The sequence below is a fragment of the Phlebotomus argentipes genome, unplaced genomic scaffold, assembly GCF_947086385.1.
Source record: "Phlebotomus argentipes unplaced genomic scaffold, Phlebotomus argentipes genome assembly contig_15, whole genome shotgun sequence".
In the NCBI taxonomy this organism is placed as follows: domain Eukaryota; kingdom Metazoa; phylum Arthropoda; class Insecta; order Diptera; family Psychodidae; genus Phlebotomus; species Phlebotomus argentipes.
The window spans coordinates 18,073,639-18,096,004 of NW_026776181.1; the positions used below are offsets into that span (position 1 = coordinate 18,073,639).

Here is a 22,366-nt window from a genome sequence, read left to right on the forward strand (position 1 = left end):
AGGGTGTTGATCAATAATTCCACTAATTCAAGGGGCAGATAACAAGACGGTTTTTGAGTAATCTCAATGGTTTGAATAAAAATATTTAACTACTTGGTTATTGCTTTATATGGAAAATATCAAAATTTTAATTAAAAAAAATCAAAAAATGATTATTTTCCATGTAAAATTGCGTAACAATCAAAATTTAAATGTTTTTGGGCAAAATATTCAATTATTTTCTGGATATTTCATTAAAATTTAAATATTTGATTCTTTTCTATACATTTTGCCGCCAGAGGGAAGCAAAGACGGCGTGAGGGACGCTAATAATATCGCGTATTTTGCTTAATTTTCTCTCTTTTCTCTCGAGTTTTCACACTTTATTACTTATGAAGGAAATTTAAAGGTGAAAATAAAGCTTTTCGCCTGTAAGAAACTCGGTTTTTACATAATCTGATCAGCTGATCAAGCTTGAAAGACATGAAGAAGTTCAGATTGTAATTCCGGCTTAACTTTCCGAAACAATAAAAAATGATTGAATTATCACAAAGTGTCTCAAATAGCGAGTGACTTTCCCCTTATATTGACTCTATTCGGCCGAAAGAAGTCTTGTCTGTTTACCTGAAAATGCATAGTTTTCCGGCTATTCCGCGTCTATAAATTGCCTTCTTTCGCAGCACTTTTCGACGACAAGTTGAAGCGAGAAATTGCTCATAGGCGCGCTGAGCAGCGTAATTTGGCTGCGGTGGTGGAAATGTGAGGGGCGCAAAAGGAAAATTGTGCCGAGTAAGCAACCCCCGGACTTCATGTGCTCTCGTCTTATAGTGCCTTTGCAAGTTTCCACCATGGTGAATATTATGTTTACGCCGTGGAGGAAAAAGAGTAAAAACAGCGTGGAAAACAATTATGGACCTTTTAGTGTACTCAAAATGTGTATATGCATTGTATTATGCCGTACACATGTACATTTATTATGTTGGAGGCACCTTCTGTGATGCTGATGTGGCAGCACCAATGCCTTAATGGGTGTTGTTATGACGTGAGAGGTGGGCGATTTTGTGGGTGGGTTGTTGATGGAAAAGCTTTTTCATCACTTCGTATACACACTCGCAAATTCACACATTTTCGCATAGTTAGAAAAATAATGTGCTGCGCTGTTTTCCACTGGAATACACCCCGAATATACCGTGCTTTGGGGGAGGCGCGCCAGAGGGAGGTGCATTTTGACGGAATGGTGGGAAAATTTCCTGCTGGAGAGCTGAAGTCTCCAGGACCGGATATTAAACAGATCTCACTTTGTGCACTGCCATGCTAAGGTACACTATATGCATGCCATCGAGCGTCTCCATTTTGCCTGTTTGTATTTGTACCATAAAATACCGAAAGGACTCTCCGATGGTGAAATCCTGTCATTTATTCAAGCCACAGGACAACAAAGTATGATGAAAATTGTGTGCAAGAAGAATCCTTAACAATTTTTACTTCTCATCTCTTTCAAACATTTCAATTTTCATCCCTAAAAATTCACGTGCGGCTAAAGGCATTCTCTCAAAAGCATGAATTTAATTTAAGTTTGTGTTATGGAGCTTCGCACATCCTGGAAAAACAATGGGTGGTTTTGCCCAGTATATTGTATGACTTGTAAAACTTCTGAACCCAAAAATTCTCGCCCACGAAGCCAACGAAAAAGAGTGCAGAAAAGAGAGAGAGAAAGGCTTTTTTTTTTTGAAGCAAAAAAATATATATTTTTATGAAAAATATAAATCTCTATCATCTCGCGCACAGTTGGACAGGAAAATCCATGTGAGCCGGAGCTTTTCCACCCCCTTTTTCTGCAGCACAAACACACAGAGAGCTGTGGAGTGGTTTATTGTGTAAAATTTGCGGGAGAAATCATCTTTGATTTGCCATCTGGGGAAATTCTTAAGATTATTTCTACACCATCACCTCTCGAGAGGTGACGGAAAGCTCCCGGCATAGAGAGTTGTCACAGCAACAATTCCACCCCCGCATCCGGGCGGCACGTAGGCGAGATGGTGGCTTGAAGAAAGGGGTGAATAACAAAGGCGTGAGAAAAAGAATAGGTTTATTGAAGAATAGCTGATAATGCTCCAATATCTACGCGACTTGTCCACATAACTCTTCATTATTTGTACATTTATAAATGGTGGCGGCTGACTACACGGCACGTAGCACTCAACAATGGGGCCCCAGAGGGCGAGAGCCTTCGCCGTAATCCACCCTCTTTTTCCAACGACCCCCATTTTCGCGCCCTCGACCATTGCAACGATTGCTACTTCATCGTCGTCAACGAATTACTCACCCACGGAAACTTTCCGCCCCGGCATTAGTTTGGCGCTGTGCGGAGTGGCAGAAAAAGAAGTGGAACCCTTCTCAATCTACGCGTAACCCAACAATTTACTCTCTAACTTTTTTTTTGCCCTCCACACACACCCCGCACAAATGGCACGACCATGCCAAAGGGACCCGCCGAGGGCGAGAGAGAGCGAGAGAGGGAGAGCGAGAGTGGTGAAAAAATGCGCCCCAACTGATCCACACACATTACAACTCACCAGCCGAGACCCGATTTTTCCTCTTGCTTCCCATCGGAATCTTTTGAAATTCATTTCGCGTACAAAATCGAAATCTTACAATAAATTCTCCTCTTTTTGCCCTCGACACACACACACACACACACACACACACTCGAATGGAATAAAGCAGCGCAGGGGATAAAATATATCAATGGATATATACATTCCCAGCATATATCCTCAACTTTGCCAGCATTCCCATTTTGCGTCCGCACAACTTTACACATCTATTTTGACTTAAGTTTTGATGGATATAAATTCGAGCAAATATAAGCTGAACAATCGATAAGCATGCCTGAGAAGAGGCTAAGAAAGATTGGACTAGATTCGATTACAAGTATCTGCATTGTGTCATATAAGAAGGCTTCCACATATGGCAAAATTATTAGGGAGGGAAAAAGCTAGTTCTTCTTTCGGAGTGCTAAATGTTGTTGGTTTAAATCACTTTGCAGATGAAGAGAAGGAATGCACAGAACGCAGAGAGGCAAAATCAATTTCGCTGTGGCACAAATTTAACTTCTGAATTGAATTTGCCAAGATGAAATTTGCAATTTCTCCTCACACAATTTCAAGGATGTGCGCAATATCTCAAAACTGGCCAAAAAAACCCCATTTCGAATGCTTTGGACTTGGATGACTCCCAATATGCAGAGGCAAATTTGCATAAATTCGAGCTAGCAATATAATTAACTGGGTTCGATGGAGAGATTATATTATGTCATGGACTTCCCAAGGGGCAGATATTATGATCCGACGTAGTGTACAGCTTAAAAGGAAGTTTTTGGCATTGCAAAAGCTTCCTTTTCAACTAATTGAAGCATTTTCTTAATTATTTTGCCTAGAAAAATCAATTTAATCGCCTTTTTCTAGGTTATGTGATTGATTTAAAACAGAGTTTGTTGCTTTAATAACCCTCAAAGTCCTTTTATTTGAGGAAAACAGCTTAAAAACAACCATATCCTCAAAAATATCTTAAAGAATTCTCCTTTTTTTAGATGTTTTAGCGGTTTCAAAAACCGCAAAAAATCATATTTTACGCTCTGAAATTAAAGCATTTCAAGAGCTTAAACCTCTTGACACGGAAAAACCTGGATTAAATTGTTGATGGAGTCGTAAAAGCGATGGGAAAATCTTTTTCAGGTGTTCCGAAGTGTCTGAAGTGCTGAAGATTCTGCACAGAAACTGTGGAAGATTCAATACATAATATCTCCCCCTTGCAACTATCTATATTGTTCTTATACCCTCCAAAAAAACAAACAAACAGCGCATCAAATGTTTCCTGTTCACTAAGCATTGCTTTTCTTGTTCTTCTCTCTTCCAGGAGCAGAGCCATAAATCGTATCGACCACTGTGTGTCTTGACTTTTCGATGGAATTATTCATTTCACGGCCTCGAACCGGCTGGCTATCATTTGGTGAACTTACTGCTGCACACCCTGGTCTCATTAATGTATTTCAGGCAAGTGTTGTGTCACTTTATATATATGCTGCAATCCGAGGAATTTGTCTCACCACACACACACCGCCGCCCTCAAACCCCCTCACGAATTGCCGCACACGGCCACCTATGTACATACATATGAGGCATTCAGACCACATAACAACCCATTTATTGTATTTAATTACGAGGCCGCAGGTTTAGTGATATTGCATGTTTCTTATAACATATTATACCTTACACGTTTCGTAATACAGTCTCGTGGCATTATAATAAAAATACCACGAAGGCGGGCGTGTATCGGCGGACCCACACAAACTCACTGCATGTGCGGCGGCAACATGAGACGAGGGGGCGCATTAGGAGGAAAATGAGGCTATTTACAAAGTAACTGGAGAAAATTGCCATGTCCTGTGTATAGTCTTCTGGCACATGAGAGACTCGTTAAATGGGAAGGAACATCGATTTAACTCTTTTCCACTCCTTAACATCCGTGCATGCATCCAACAAATTGTCATCAACATTGAAATTTTTCAAACAATTGAGTCCCATTTGTCTTAAGCACTGTCCTTAATTTTACCCCATCTTGCCTTTGCTTCATAAACATTTCTTCACCCTTGGCTGTGATTTAAAATGCATTCGAGAACTTTCCACACTAATTGCTTTCCATTCTTTCTCCTCTTGATTATTTCATCGCAGCTTTAGAGATTCTTTTTTTCTCTCTCTCCCAGGAGTTGAGAGAATCAATTAACTTGAATATTCACGGCTAAATTATGGCTATTTTCGAAGTACCTTTTTATGCAAAGAGTTGCAATATTTGCATACTTACACAAGGGGTTGCTAATATTGGGGATGAAGTGTCACTTTCTTGGCTCGAGATGCAAATTTAAATGCCAAAAAAACACATTTCTTTCGTCGAAATTGATATTTTATCTTGTTATCTCTTCAAAATTTATTTATAAAATAATTGTGCACAATTTTTAGAGAGTAAAAAGCGAATTTCTTAGCTGAAAAGCTTGCAAACACACAAAGAATAGACAATCTTGCTTAAATACTTGATCTTTAATCGAATATTTACGGTTTTACACAAGGCTTTACGATCTTCAGATCTAAAATTTGCCCCGCAGAGACAATTTGTCACCTAAAATTCAGAATACAGAATTCTCGACTCTGTCATTTTGAGCATATTTTAAACTTATTTTTAAAATGCATATTACCAACCCCTCGATATTTGCATGTATTTCTTCCTCACATGAACTCCCTAAATGTTTCATTATGTATTTAGATCAGGGAGGAAAAAAAAGTGTTTATTTGGAGTGCTATTAATTTAGCTAAGTGCCATCGCAAGTGCACATCAATCCCCAAACACAGAATGAGTGCAAATAGAAATTCTTGCCAAACTGACTATGCATTTCATACGCGTTGTCAGCCCGAGGGTAGTTTAAACACGAATGATTGTGGCGCAGAGACTGAAAATTCGAGTACGACGAGTCGACAGGCAAATTGAGGCAATGGTTTCCAGGCCAAACACTAATTTTCTGTTTTATTGTTTGAGAGAATATATATGTGTATTTATATATGGGGAAATAAGGGTGGGGATTTTGATATTTACGCTCGGCGCGCAACGCAACGCGATTTCAATAAATACACAAATGCTTGATTGAATACCAATTTTATGAATGCATGAGTGCTGTTGATCCGTTATTTCTCAAAATGACACCACGCGGTCACAAAAATCCACCCCCGAAGCGGCAACAGGTGGCAACTCACCCTCTTGCGCTGTGATTCCTCCCCCAGGTGAAATGAATAAAAGAGTGAAAAACACTCACGTGGCGGCGGCGGCGGCGGCGGAGATGGGAAGAAAGGGTCCTTCGCCACTTGATTGCTCTGCCATATGTGTGTGTGACCACTTAACACGATTTTCCATCACTTTACGATCATTGTAAAGCGACCCCAGCTTTAGCGCTCCACCAAATTACATGCGGTGGCGGGTTTTTGTGAGGATGCGAAACACTCTTCCGATACACAATCACGTAATATGGATTTTATGCCGTCACCCAGCATTTATTGCCCACTTCTCCCCAAGGATAATGCATTCGCTCCTTTCTTGCGCGCGGGTGCGCCAAAGAATAAGGCCAGCACAGGACAAATTTATGCTCGTGCTCGTGTGCACAGGGTGGAAGGGAGGGGGTGGATTTTTAGAACACAAAAATTCACTTCCATTTCGGTATTTTTCTAAAAATAGTAAAATTACACAATTTCCTGCACCATGGAAGAGCAACGATGGCAAGTTATTGCCGCCACGAGGCAAAGGAGGACCTCTTCTCCTCGAAAAAGGAACACAATCTCGCCGTGAAAGCTTTCACAGATACTCTCCATCTAATTCAATTTCCCACTTTTCTCCCAAAAACTTAATATGTATGGAGTGAAGAGAATTTGGCACAAGAGTGTAGTTTTTTTCTCTCCATTTGCCATAAAAGAAGGACTTTTATCCTTACTCTCCCTCTTCGTGTATTATGCAAATAAGAGTGGAATATATAGAGGATTAGCAATGTACATGTAATTAGTTAATGACTTCAATGCACCAACTATATATATATTGACATGATATTGATGCACACCTTAAGGAAATGAAAGGAGTCTTATTTTAATTGAATTGTGCCGGCAAATCAAATCAATTATAGGGCAAAGATAATTTTGCTGTCATGAAAGGAGAGTTTGCAAACTAGTTCAAGCATTTATCATTCAATTATGTCTTTTGTAAACCACTTCATCTCTCAACATGTAAGTGAGTTTCAATATCAGGCATCAAATTAATGTGATGAGAGAGATTTTTTTCACCCATGAATTCTCAATTTAATTAAAATCTTCACATTCTCTTTACTATGCAAATATTCAATTGACTATAAAGTGAGCTTTTTTTTAGAGAATTACCTATGTAAGTATGTTTAAAGGGGGAGATAAAATAGTCAGAAGTGGTGTAAAACTCAGCGAGATTTTTGCTGAATATCGAATAGAAATATAAGAAAAAACTCAATAATTAGGGAAATTTATGTGGAAACAGTCTACAAATTTCAAGTTTTTGATGTGTTCAGGCAAATTTGGTATGTTCAAATCATTTAATTTCAGTTCATCTGTTTAATAAAGAGTGCAAATGTTGCTAAAAATAAATAAAAATTGAGTAATGTTGAATAATCTTCACAATTTAATCCTTTTGTTCCATTTTATTGACTTTAACATTGCAGACTTAATAGATTTATGCAAAATCTTCGCATGCGCTTCAATTCTCATGCATTGAAACTTATATTATGCCATGGCCTGACTATATAGATTGAAGGGGTGAAATGGCAGACGCATGAATCTTTCAGACAAGCTCTGATGCCCTGTCAGCATTGCCACTGAATGTAATTGAGCTCTCTGAGTGGGAATGTTGATTTTAAGATTGTCCATTAATAGAATTTGAGTGTTCATATTTGCATTCCTGTGGAATCGCACACTCAACATGGCAATATCTCGTCCACTTTGTGACGTGCACTCGATGGTGATGCATTATTGGGTGGGATTTTATCATGGCCTCAGCACATTCAGTCGCCCATAATCCAATTTCCCGATCGATTTGTCAGAGTTGGTAATTAAAACTGTCAAATAAATGAGCCAATTCATATTACTCAGAGCGCTGTTTAATGTTCAGGTACGGACACTTATGTGCCAATCTTCACCTTTCCCAGTCTCCCCAGTTCACTGGTAATATATATATATATATATATAGAGAGAGAGAGAGAGAGGGATTCTGTGAATGTTGACTAATGTGCGAAATTACACACTTCAAACTTCCATGTTGGGATTGAAGCATTGGGAGAGAGATTATGCACCTCCACTGATTGTTGAGCTTGTGAATTGCCCTTTGCTGAATTGGTGATGTTGTGATGATGGTTTATGCTTTTTCTGCACTCTCTCACCATCGCGCGCGGGAGTGTTATGGCTGGGAAACATTGTTAGTTTCATTATAACAAATAACTAGTTAGAATTTATGAAGTAGTTATGACAGAGAGAGAGAGAGAGAGAGTTTCACACTATTTTAACAACACCCATATAATCGCCATAAAATGGAGAACACCAGCCATGGCAGGATAATATTGGAGTATCCTTGGCACCTAATTGCGCCTCGTGCAACTTTTGCCCCATCAGAGTTTGATCACCGCCGTGGAAATGCGATTTGTGAAGGGAAAAATGCACTTTCATCAAGCTTATCGCGCACAATCGCCCAGCTTTTGAAGCCGCCCCAATGAAATGGCAATATAGTGGTCGTTTTCGGTGCGATTTTTCACCCCGCGCACTTTCCCCCCAAACACTGTGGATGGGGAATATAGCAAGTCTGCAAATTAGTCTTGAGTGGATGTGGAGGTATGACCAAGTGATGTATGCTTGCGATGGAGATACGTACGTGTGCACACAGTCTACCTGACACCATCAATCCAAGCCCAGAGTTCTCCCAGTTTTGGCCATTAATCTCGAAATTCCTGAAATTAAACACGACACACAACTGATTGATTTCCATCGAATCGAGCACCGCTGCTGGCCCCAATTCAATCCCTTCTCATCCATCATTGTTATCTTATTCACTTTGTATTGCACTCCACATATAATGCTATGTGTGGATCCCATCGACTGACTCGATGCTCTGCACATTGCAGCACATTAACTATATTTTTCGATAACACACTGCGGAGTAATTCTCCACATATGTGAGTCCATTGCATTGGCTCTAATCTTGCGCCCCCTTTTTCCTGCGGCCCAGATTTCTCACGTTTTTGGCATGACTTTTGCCGAAGTGCGCGAGAAAGATTGATCCTGTTGACTGAATGGCTTTTTGTCAATAAAGCCGAAGAGTGGAAAATATAAGATACGCTTGCGAAATTTGTTCAGCAAATAACCAAATATTTAGGGTTGAATGGGAAAGTTTCGAACAAACTTGATGGATTGCATTATATATCACAGATTTCTCATGCTTAGGCAAAAGGCGCAAAATACAATTTTCCACTTTGATTTCTCAGCATTCGAAAGTGCTAAGCAAAGGGAAAAGTCAGTCGGGATTTGAGAATAACCATTTTCGTGATTTTTATTGGTATTATATATTTTATCAACTTCGGCAAAAAAAGAGAAAAAGTCACAAATTTGCCAAAAGACTGAAATTTGAACATATCACAGGCCAAATTCGTTTGTAAACTTTATTTTCATCTTTACATCTTCTTCTGTCCTGACCAGGAAGATGCCAGGAAGTCATAAAGTGTGAAAAAGGCGTGAGAAAAGAGTGAAAATTATGCGATTGTTGCGATATTATTAGCGTCCCTCACGCCGACTTTGCTGCCCTCTGGCGGCGATATGTGGAGAAAATAATCAATTATTTTAATTTGAATAAAATATACCGAAATAATAATTGAATATAATTCTATTTATTCAAATATTTTGCTTAAAAACATTCATATTTTGATTTTTTCCATGTTGATTCCTCAAAAATCGCCTTCTGATTTGCCCCTTGTTCTAAGTTTAGAAAACTTCGATTTTGCTCCAGCGCAATGAAAAATTCTAATCAATAAGGAGCAAAGCGAGAGAGAGACAGGAAAGAATAATACATATGGAGCAGGATTGTTTATTTGTGGATAACAGCGGTTTATCCTAGTCGAACAATTCCCCGCCACGAGATATTTCTCTGATGAAGACATGTGGCAATTAATCTCTCGGAGAAGTTTCTCCAGAAGTCAATTAGATATTTATCACTGAGTCAGGAATACCTCATTACAAGTTTACTTATCATGGGCAACAATTGATCTTTTCCAAAGGCGGAAAGAGATGGAAAGTTCGATAGGGAGAGGGAAAATCGGCCTACGGCAGAAAGTTGCTGTGGCGCTTGAGTGGAAGTTTAGAGTGGTATATATTTTTGCCAATAACTCCATCCATTGATACATTATAGATCCATTATGTGAGACGACATGCGGAAGTTTGATAGTCAAAAGCAGAATTGTAGTGAAACTCGAGAAGTTGTGTATTGCACAATGTCTGAATATGACTTGGTAGATTATCAGATTTCACTTCATCTGGCGAAGGAACTTTTCCTATATTCCCTCTATCATTCCGCCGTCTTCAATTTTTCTTCTTCTCCCACTCGTCCGGCGTCTCTTCCATCCGCCCCAGGAATATATGTGTACACATATATATATATATGGATTTTCCGACCCGGAAAAAAGAACATTATTTTCCTCCATCCGGAATAGGCCACATTTGTATTCACACATAAATATAGTTCAGAAGTCATCTCCGTGTCGGATCCATTTATGGATGTGAACTTCTGTTTTTCCACCCCTGGAAATGAGTGGGTGGCCGCCGTCGAAAGAAATAAATGAGCTTTTCCTTAGATACATATCCACATAAATTCCAGATATATAGATTACCCAGCGAGAGAGATACACAAAGTTGCGTTCTCCTCTTTTAAAATTGACATTCGTTATTTATGGCCGTTTTGTGTTTGTTTGCTCTCGCTTTTGAATAACAAATGTCATATTATAAATATCCTTCCTTCTCATACTTTCGCCACGCGCACATACATCAATTTCTGCTCCTCTCGCTCTCACTGGCATCCTGTGACGAGTGTCCTGGCGCGTCGCGGGTGAATAGTCTCGCGGAAATGTTTTCCTTCCGCATCATTTCAGTTGTATGTGTGCGAATAAGTAATGAAAAGCTGTGAAGAAAGTAGCTAAACTTGATGGCGCACAGCTCATATTATATGGAGATTGAAAGGTATTTCCACATCTTCTCCTTTGAGTGTGCATTGCAAATCCTGTAATCTAATTCACTTCAGAAACATTTCAACCATTTCCGCCTCGTCAAAGCACAATATTTGTTTTTCATTTTCACGCTAAACACTTTTTATCTCGCTTATTTCCTTTTATCTATTTTTATCCACCCCCGAAAAAAAATACTAAAAACGATTCAAAAAACATTCAATAGAGCTTCAAAAGTTGTCTCTTTTCGTGTCAACAACAACTCGAAAGGTCATCATGTGTAAACAATTCGCAGAAATTCATATTTTCCACATTGACTTTTCATGTGAAACGATAAAAAAATGAATTGATCACAATTATGACGCTTTAAAAAATTATGAATTCAAAAGAATATTGAATTTCAAGTATATCAATATTGATTAACTCAATGTTCAGAAGCAATATTGCCGTATATTTAATTAATATTTCAATTTAATATCCGCGTTTTAATGTTGGCAAATTGTTTCTGCTTGAAATTGAAGAACATTCCAATTTGCAAGCACAATTCGACGCAACTGCTGGGAAAAACACAATTGATTGAGAGAGAAAGGGAGAGTGAGAGAGAGAGAGTGTAAGGTGAAAATGAAAGACGGATTTTGGTGGCTTTTCTTGGTGCGATTTGCGCCTCAAATTACTGGCAAATTGACCCAAATTTGCCTAATTTTAAAATAAACCTTTCGGAAAATCACACCTTTTAATATTTTGTGCTCGCGAAAGGGCGTCACGCTGTGGGGGTGTGATTTGCAGCCGCCGCCAGAGGGTGAGACGGCTGGAAATGTTCGGATATTATGTCTTAATTCGTATTTCGTGCCAAAATTTTTGACGATATGCGCCTTTGAGTGGGTGGCATATGAAATTAAATTGAATTGAAAGCCTCTGTGAGAGTCTCTCAGGCTGTGCGAGGGGTTGAGAGTAGGAGCACAGCCCCATATATAATGTATAACATATTATGGTGGAGAATGAAACAATCAAAACTTTCAACTTTCCACCCAGCGCCACTTTGCAAAAGGCAAACTTGAGCTGCAATTCACATCATTCCGAAATTTTCCAAAGATATGGTAAATGCGAACATATATATATTGTGATGAAGGTGTGTGAAATCCAAACTATTGAGAGCTTCTCTTGTGTGCATTTGCTCGGGCAGGAGTTTTCTGAAGGGGTGGAAATTCTCAAGATGGGGCGGAATACGAAATTCATGTGACGAAAGCACTTTTACCCCACTTTACAAGCGCACACCTTATATATGGTTAACTTTTGCTGTTTAATTTTCCTATTATTAACTACTTGGTGTCTGTCATTCTGCATATTCTCGCAATATCATACCAACAATTTGCACAACTCTGTATCATCATTAATTAATTTATTGCATTTCACCACCTCGGAAAATATTCCAAACTCTACCTTTGCAATTGCTTTTAATGAAATACGATTCTCTAGTGTTTTTCTTTACATTTATATCTCTGTAAAAGAATTTATGTAAGATTGCTTATTTGAGAATGAAAGGCATTTTCTTCATATAGAAAAATACAAACTGAAGAAAATGCACATTTTTCTGGTTTGAGGCATTTGTTATTTGAATTTCTAACGGATTAACTTTGATCGTAACCTCATTTCAAGGTAAATAAAAAGAAAGAAAACATGCAAAGAAACCTATATTTATTCAAAGGAAATAGTTGGAAAATCTCAAGCCTTTCTGTGGAAAAAGAAGGAGAAATCATCATCTTTTGATTTGACTCTCATTCCCTGAACATCTTATATTGCCTGAAACCATCTCAAGGGGAGTGTCTTGTGTGCCTCTCTTGCCATGGCTTTTCTTTAGCGCTTTTACCGCGGAATAGAATATGATATATTTCCTTTAACATGCTGATTTATTTCACTTGATGTTTTCATCTAAAATACAATATTCTCCCTATTGATTTACACCGCGTCTTTGTCACCTAGCAAAAGCTGTTTTCCAATCACTCACCGAATGGAATAAATGCATTTCAGATTTTGCACTCATTTTCTATTATGTGAGTCTTTTTTCCTCCCAACAAAAAGGGGTGAAAATGTATAGTAAAAAGTGCCTCAAATGAGATTTGCATTCAAGTTTTGTGATGAATCAATAGACCTTTGAGTGAAACAAGTTTATTGCCACTCTAAATCACATTCAGGATATGGGAATTTATGAAATGATATTCAAGAGCTCTCGTGCGTTTGGCATTTGTGAACATTTTTCCGAATGCTGCGCATCAGAAATTACCAATACCTCAAATTCTTTCCCTATGCATTGAAGAACTTGCGGGAGTGGAATGCGAGGACATGCGAGATGGAAATCAAAAATTTATTTCACCAGCAAACAGGAAACGAGATTGGGTGAAAAACATTCTATAGAGCGCTCAGCATTACATTTGATAATGGTTGAGAAGTGGGGACGCTTTTCTCATGATATATTTTATTTATTGTCGATAATAGAAAATGCGGAATTTGATTTTGTGACGTGTGTGTGAATATATATAATAAACAGCATCTCATAGTCTATTAGTTTTCAATTCAATTCACCTGTCAGTCCAAATAAAATTCCCCATATAATATGCATGACGTCTTATTGACAGTTCCCACTCAAATAGTGGATCATGATGCGCAATACAGCGTGAATTCATAAAACATACATATGTACGTCATGGCATTCATCATGTTTGATTTCTCCCAGCATCTATTTATGGGCTATATTTCTACGCTTGTGATATATAAATATTTCAAGGGGAAAATCCCAAAAATGATTGAATTACATGAGGAAGATCAAAACTGTTCAAACTTTAAACCCACTGAAATTTCTGTATCTTTAAGAATTCCCTCCTTTTCATTCAAATATTCTATTGTTCTGCAAATTTTCTTTCGATTACGTGAACTTTTCTACAAAACATGTCTTCTAAGCTGCTATTTTGTGAGAGATTTTCCACTTTTTAATTATCTTTTGATTGCCTTTATTGGCAATATTTTATCCCTTAAGACAAATTCTGGTTGTGTTTCTTGGAATTCGCGTTGTAAACTTCTGCAAAAACTCTGCTTAGCTCATATTCGGTTAAACTGAAGATTTGGCTTTCGCACGGATGCTCAGCTAAGCCCAGATGAAAGAAGTCCAGAGGCTTGCAAACAATGGTCATTTGTCGCAAGGACTTGAGCAGCAGGAGAGTCAAAGAGAGCCAAGGAGAGCCAGAGATAATAGGGGATGCTCGTGTGTTGTGAGTGATTCGAGTAATATGCCTAATAAGTCTCAACTGGGGAGTCTATTTATAAATTAAAACCTCTCAAGTCCCCTTCGGATCTCCAGAACGGGGTGGTGATCAATACAATGGGATTTGTGGGTGATGTGAACGCACAAGGTGAATGAATGGATGAAGAACACACAGAGATAAATTCAGATATTTGATTTCCCTCCAGTGGAGGCACATTGTGATGCCTTTATGCTCGAGCTCTCACTGGTGGAGGGTCGCTTCCACCCCAAGTGCTCCTCGTGTTAAGGGAATGAGCTGGGAAATCCTGTCAATATACCCAAGGATGATGGATGAAGATCGACGCATCTCGAGACTATCATCTCGCAGGCTAATTGAATTTGTCATATCTGGTGCTCCGGAGATAATTCACAGGCTGAGACAATGGGGGTGGGGACGCAATCCTCCGAGGCGGGGAGGATTCTGTTTCACATAATTGCAGTTGTGCTGCCATTATTCACAAATCGGAGGAAGTGGGAGAGAGAGAGAGAGTCACGGGGGCTGAGCACCCGGAACGGGGGTGGAGGGAGAGAGAGAGAGAGAGAGGTCGAGTGTGGTCAGAGGTTTGGGTGGAAACTAATTACTTCATCATTGATTCGATTAAATCTGCTGGTTGCACCATCAGCTTTCATTAATGATTTTCGCAAAGCCTTTTTTCACTCTCACTCCATATTCGGCCTGCCATGAAATCGAGTGAATGGCACTGGTGCGGAATCCACCATAGTTATTCTCGTGGAGCACATATATATGTCAGTGAGAGTGGGGTGGATGAAGGAAAAATCCATAAATACGTATTTAAAACAAATTAAGCCCAAATCCGAGCTGCTACAGTTGTAATGTGAACTCCAACCCCATCGGGTAGTTTTTTTTCTCTCTCTCTCTCTCATCCCCACAGCCACATAAAGTCGAGCACAGTCTATAGCTGGTGTGCCTTTGAAACCCAATTTTCATGTATTCCGAAAGGGTAGCACTAAATCGATTAATGCAATTTTTATGTTCAGCTCCAGCGTTGCTGCACAAATCCATGTTTCACGGAATTATATCGGGATATAAAAGGGTAAGGAATAGTGAATGAGAGAGTGACTTTGTTGAGGGGTGGCCAAGTGGGGGTTGTTGTAAATTATGGCATTGAAGATCTGCAATGTAACATGCCAACTTGACACAGTTTCACTGCGAATTACGCAGAGATTTTCTATTATGCGTACTGTGATTGTTATATACGTGTGAAAGGACATTATTCGCTTTATCGGAAAAGCAACTTCATGTACAAGAATGTATACTCAACAAGGGGTAGTTAAGAAGCATTGTACTTTTGTGTTTGAATGATTAAAATTACCCAGTAATTTGCACAAAGAAACTGTGTCATAAAGGGCGACTTTTACATCTCAATTGCAAAGAATAATTGCTCTCCAAGCATTCTAGCATAGATAAAATCTATCACCTTTTCATCCCCACTCACACACACGCACACCTCGCACATTTTCAACCCATTAGCATTAACATAAAAAGTCATTTTAATGCGTGAGCTCAAATCACGTAAATTGCAAATTAAAATGCGAGTGCTCGGGTGGAAATTCAATTAGTCCCAGCGTTGAAAGTCCCTGCATGATAATCCGTGAAAATTATCTCCCCAAATTGCATTAAATGCTATCACAAAGTGGAAAGAAAGTGTACGTGAAAGTTGAAAAATGTTGCCATGTTCAGGGGGGATGAATGGGCTAATTTGGGGGTTGCTTTTATGTGGCGTCGCACAGATAAAATATATATGAGATAAAATGCAGAAATTAAAGTTTATATTTTCTGACATTTATACATGTGAAATTAGAATTTATCACCGTGAGGATTATGCTCTATCGGGATTATCTGTTTTTCGTAGGTGAAACACTCGCTGGACGGAAAAGTGCCTTTTTGGCTGTTGTGTTGTGTGTATAATTTGAATTGCTGAATTTCAAATAAATGTGTGAGACTTTGTCAAGGATTAAAGTACCACATATATTTACCACACTGCAAAGTTCTGCGCTTTTTATCCGTGGCAGCATTCTTGCAGCCACACATAAGGACGATCTTGTGCTTTATCGTGCGCCTCTTGACGTGATATAGTGCTTGCAAATGTAATTTGTACAGAAACTAGTTTCGACTCTGTGTATGCTAATCGGAAAATATTAAATTTCCACGTAATAAATTCACATGATATATAATTCAGCCAAGTCTTAACAACGCCAGTGACAAATTCACCCTCGCGCCATGCGAAAATACAAGCCAATTTCCATGGGAAAAAAGCAAACGATCCAGTGATCAAGGGGGAGATAATACAGTCAGAAGTGGTGTACAGCTCAGCAGACATACTTAAGAAGTGGAAGTGTTCAAAAACTTGCAATCTTCCTTTCCTCAGCGCTTCTTTTATTGTCAAATTATCCAGATTCTTATGATTTCATTCGATTTACAAGCAGAATCAATCATAAAAATAATTTTTTAGGTTATGTAACGATTCAGGAACAGATTTGTGACAAAATCGAAGGAAATATCGCATGGAAACTTAAGAGAGTCACTATAATTTTAGAAATAATGTGAAATCATTCTCAAAACTTGGAGTTCTAGAAGTTTCAGGCGAATTTGGAAGTGTTTCGAAATGATGTTCAGTTTTTTGACATATAATCTCCCCTTGTCAGTGACAAAAACTCCCTGAATTCAGTAAAAAAAAAAATTCGAATGCAATATTCATAATGTATTGCGTATAATTTAGATTTTCCTCCAAAGCACTTTCAAGCTCAGAACATTGATGTGAAAATGTAATCAAATCAATCCGCATCGAAATTATACGCCGTGGTAAATACTCACCTTGTGCCGTTGATTTTCCACCGCATGTCCCCGAATCTGCACTCAAATGCTCTTCTTCGTGGTGAATCCGTACAACTTGGGAATTAATTGGGGCGTAGTCCGTGAGAATGGGGATAAAATATGCCCTGAGGCTTTGACCAAATCCCCTGAAACGAGATTCAGCTTATGGTATTTACCATCAAGCTCTTCTCCAGCATGAGCGGAACACGTGACGACTATACAGTTGAATTCAGTGTTGCATAACTTCCGAGCATTGTTAGATGTAACTCTGCACTTTGTAATGCATTTCCCAGATTTGGGGTGTCTGTGTGTGTGTGTGTTTGTATGAGAGAGTCGATGGGGAGTGAAATAGGGGCGCAAGTTGTAAACTTTTTCACCATGTTTTAATGGTATTTCGCAGTGATTATATCCCACCAAGTGTGTGTGTGTGATTTATAGTATTTTAATTAAATTAATTTGTAAGGAAACAAGGAGAGGATCTTGGGCGCAAGAAATGGGCATCCCTTTTCGCGTGGGTGCGAAACTCCGGAATGCACAGGGACATAAAATCATTCTCTCTCTTTTTGCCTCTGCCAACATCGCCCAAGTTTATTAGAAAAACAAACAACTTTATGGGCGCTCATCAGGTCCTTTTATGTGGCTATTAAACACAAGCTGATGACTCCTTTAAGGACTCATATAAATTGTAAATGCTGGCCTGGTTGTGTATGGAGAGAAAATTGTATGAATAACTGCGTCCCGTTTTTCATCCTCGTGCGTACTTATGGCGAGTCCTTCGTTCTCCGCGCTTCTCTGGGCGTCTTTTGGGGGTGAAAATTAAACGGGAATCATAATTTTATATCTTTCAAATATACATATATATGCGAATTTTTTATTGAAATTAGTTCGCGCTGCGAAGGCTTTTCGGGGGGTGGGAAATTTGAGTGTTAAATTATCACGAGAAGTGTTCAGTTGCACGGAATTCTGTGTGATGTACAAATTTGTGATGCTGATTAATTGCTCAATTATCTCTCTTCCCTCCTCCCTCCGCCCATGATTGTTGGGGTGAATTCTTGGTCCAGTAGGCGCAATATGAATATTTATAATGGTTTCAGATTTCCACCCACATGCAATGTTTTTTTCCCCTCTGGCGAGGTTTGATGTTACAACGCGGAATGTGAAAGAGAGTTGAGAACCAGAAATGTTCTATTTATCAAGCAGAAAAATTCCTTTCCATACATGAATAATATTTAAATATATTTCTTTTTCTCCCTTTCCCCCCGCTCATAAAAAAGCCACTCACCCTTGGAAGAGAGAAAAGATATGAAATTAATTTTGGAAATACACTTTGACGGGGTTTTTGGGGAAACACAAGTATAAAAATTCCATTTCGACAAAGTTTCACTCCTCTTGGCAGGAAACTTTCATGAGCATTTGAGGCTTTCATCTCTTGTTACCCAGATTCCAGAGTGAATCAGCCCAGTGGCAGAGTGCACTCTTTGATACATCAAGAAGCACCATATGTACTTTGTTTTAATCTCACTGCTATATACATTGCTTTCTATCAATGTGCTGAAATTGTGACACGACAGCGTATGTTTGCCAAAATATTATGGGTACGTTTTAATCTTCTCCTTTTAACTCTGTTGCACATGTAAGCTCCTTTCTCTGCTCTGGGTTTTCCTTTTCGCAATTTTCGACTATGTTTTTGTGTAGTAACATTACGCAGAAATTCCAGGGAAATTGCTGAAAATTCGAATTTCTCCGAATTCACAAATACCTCAAAATTACATTGAAATGTATCATTTGTCGACTTTCTTGATTTAAATGCACAACAACAGCCAAAAGGGATTGTTGGAGTGACAAGAGAGCAAAATAGCTTACACTGGCAGTTCAATAGACTCATGCTGTATTCTCTAGTGTGATAGATAAATTTGTGTAGACATTGAGTTATTGTGCACAATGCAAGGGTTGATATTCATGTGTGGTTTGGGGTAATTGGCACTCTTCACTGCTTGAAAAGTTTCCTTTTGATGGAAAGTGTTACAATTATGTCGGTTAGCTCATGAAAGAGTGGGTGTTGATTGATTTTTATCGAAACTTTAATAATTGAGAAAACTTCTATAGAGTGAAATTATGCAAGTTGTTGCAGAAGAAATGTCTTTTTCACTAGCAATCCATATTCAATTTTTCAATGACAAAGGGAATGTTTAAGTAATTTCAACTCTTTGTATGCATTTATGCAATTTATGCCATGTTTTATGGAATATATTATAAATTTGTTATTTTTTCCTTCAAGTCTTTTTCACAAAGACTCTCTCTGGCTCGCTTTGTGAGTTATAGAGTTACTTTTGTGTCGCACGCCAGGAGATTTTCTATACTTTCGCCGCTCAATCTCATCAGAAAACCACCCCCTGTTCGTGAGACCACCCTCTCTCGTGAGCGCTCAATAATCCCTCGAACCGGAAACAAGTTATTGAATTTTAAAAGAAAGAAGGGCTTTACTGGCTCTGCACACGACTGGCTACACATTTATATTAATAATCGCAACACACAAAGGAGGTTACACCCTAATGGCGGTGAAAATTGTTAGGGTGTGTGAATTAATTATGTCATAAATTATCAGTGTCATCGTTGATTGTAATTAAATACGAAATATACGTACATAGTACGTAAAATACCCCCACAAGTTACTCCTTTTGCCGACGCCCCGTGACAGTTTTCTGCAAAGGAGCGCGCGCGTCTTGAAAAGAAATTTCACCCCCGCATGGGCGATATTATGGGGCGGCAGTTTGCGCTGTGCCACAAGTCGACACGCGGCCTGATAAATGCAAATTTTTCCACAAACGAGGCGTGAGAGAGGAGGGAGTGTGATCTTAATGAGTGATAATAATGTACAGGAAAATGACGTGTGAGTTGGAGATTTGCGCGAGATTACGCGCGCGGTTAAGAAAGAAATATACTCGAAATCCGCTCGCGCGATTCGCACAATTTATTCGCTTATATCTTCGCGAGAAGAAGACAGGAAAGTCGCGCGTATCGTGTTGGGTTATGGGAAAAGTTGTACGCGAATGCGAGCAATGCGATGTGTTTTGCGAGAATTGCTAGAAGACAAACACTTCCTTGCTCGCCGACATTGTTGTTTGTCAAGGAAATTGTAGCTCACCTGGAAGAAGTTGGGCTTTTGTGCTGCTGATAAATAAGGCAAAAATATATATTTTGGGGGTGGGAATCTGATTAGGAAAGCCACGAGTGTAAAGTATGTGGAGTAGATTCGATTGGGGAAAAGTGCAAAATCAGCAAGTAATGCGTGATAGTTGGGGATTGAGAAGGGTTGAAATGAGCCCAGTCACAGGGGCAATTTCAATACTTCGACACCTCCAGATCAATTTTTCACACGACTCCCTCTCGCCAATCCTTTGGGGTGGAGTTCGTGAAGCTGGAAAATATACTGAGGTGGGTCAGATTATTGACTGTTTGTCCTCGAAAAACACACACAAAGTCAGCAGCAAGAGTGGAGAATTCTGCAGAGTGTGCCCAAATTTGCATATCGGGGAGTTTTTGCCACTCGTGAAAATTGTCCCAAGGATGAAGAGGAGTTGGGATGAAAAAATAGGAGAAAGATACGGCGTGGTGATGACAAATTGTTTGCCTCGACTCTTGCGACATGCTCCTTTTGGGACACACTCACACACACACACACACTCAGAGGACTCGGGGGTTGGAAAATTGCGAATGACTCGTTGAATTTGGACAAGGTTGGAAAATTCGAATAAAATCATTTTATTGCCGGAACGTTTTATTCGGGTAATTGTATAATTTTCTCTTACTTATTCCTGGGTTTATTCTTTTTTATAACTTTCCATGGCTTTTTGCGAAAAACGTGAACATCTCTTGTATTAGATGCCATATAACTTGTCTGGCGCGTCTCTTGTCATGGGAAAACGGAAGCTTTTTCAGGCTTCATAAAAATACTTGACAACGATGCATGAGGCAATTCATTACATTCGCCGGCTGTCGCACATAAATTTATGGCAATTTCTGTCGTGTGTACATATCGAATCAATGTCCCTGGAAGACCCTTCGTGTAAACAGAAATATGTTTTCTCAGCACAAATAGACATTTAGTGAAAAATTTGGGGGTTGGCAGAGAACATTTAATGGATCTTTCTGCTCAGAGGAAAATTATGAAAACAGGGGCTTTTAGGCGATGTTTTTCGGTGAATTGTGCTCTTGAAAATAATTGCCATTGAAGGTTGATGGTATTAATTTTTGAAGGTATATATATTTTTCACAAAGTTATGGATTGGAATTTGAGTTGAGTATGAATTTAATCGACAATGACAAGGAGCTTTCGCATCCTTTTTCCGCCAAGTCGCGCCGCGCCAACTGTGGCTCCATCCCTTAGAATTTGTCTTATGACCTCCAAAAGTTGACGCCATCAACTGAAGCTGTGAATTTATTTACATACTCGCATAAGAAGAGTCTGATGTTGTTAATTTCGGTGATTTAAATATTTTTTCTCTGCCTCATTTATTGCTGAGAATTTTGCGAATATTCAAGCAATTCAGCTGGGGATGTTTTATGACGCCGCCCATTTGTCATCACCCAAACTCCCCCAATCTTGTCATTGTCGAGACTGTCCGTCTATTCACGACGCCCCGAAGGCTTTCTAAACAAAGTGAGAAGAATGGCGATGTTCAGCATGGAAGTGTTTTTCTCCTTGGAGTGCCTTTAGAATATCTCAATAATTTTATATTATTCGCATCTCCATTTAATGCCTTCTTAGTGAATTTAAATCAAATCATGCTCGAGGGTGGAAATATTGATGTGTGGGCGAGAGAGAGTGGATGAGAGTCAGAGAGTGCTTTAATTTTTCATCCACCAGCGTTAAATCATAGCGGGGGCTGCTGTATTGGTGGGGATGGAGGCGCTTTTACACCCCACAAAACCTTTATTATAATTTGATTCTTCCCCTTCATATTCACCTCGCAACCTCATTCATAAATACACCACACAGTGAATATCATTATGGTGAGTGGACGGAGCGGCGGTGGGAAGAATTTTCTACAAAGATTTTTCCGCAGAAAGCACAGGGTGAGACAATTGGAGTGCGGAAAGTGCGAGGAAGAAGAAGCTCAATTTTTCCGTCTGAGGGTTTTTTTTGCCTATTGGCAGAGAGCAACCACCACATATTGCTCAATTGAAGAGAGCAATTGTGCCACCCTGTGACCTGGCTTATTCTATGTCTCTCACTGTAAGTTGTGCTCTGGAGGCAGAGAATGAAGAAAAATCTGTGCACATTCAAAATGCCGCAGGAAAATCATCACTACCATCATCGTGGTGGTTTGCTTCGGTTTTTCACTACCCAGCCTTGTGCCGGGGGATGCCGAATAAATATTTAAACATAACAACAAAACATGCCACATTACATGAAACATACAGAAATTTTTATAAATTTTTC

The 22,366-nt window shown here is 39.2% G+C and overlaps 1 protein-coding gene across 1 annotated transcript in view; it reads left to right on the forward strand.

The window, feature by feature from the left end:
- The window catches only part of LOC132262149 (protein O-mannosyl-transferase Tmtc3), a 106,622-nt gene that overhangs the window by 11,921 nt on the left and 72,335 nt on the right, over window positions 1–22,366 (forward strand). The window contains exon 2 of the mRNA XM_059761301.1: window positions 3,898–4,034. Within this exon, the coding sequence (XP_059617284.1) occupies window positions 3,898–4,034 (137 nt within the window). The remainder of the gene's footprint in view (window positions 1–3,897; window positions 4,035–22,366) is intronic.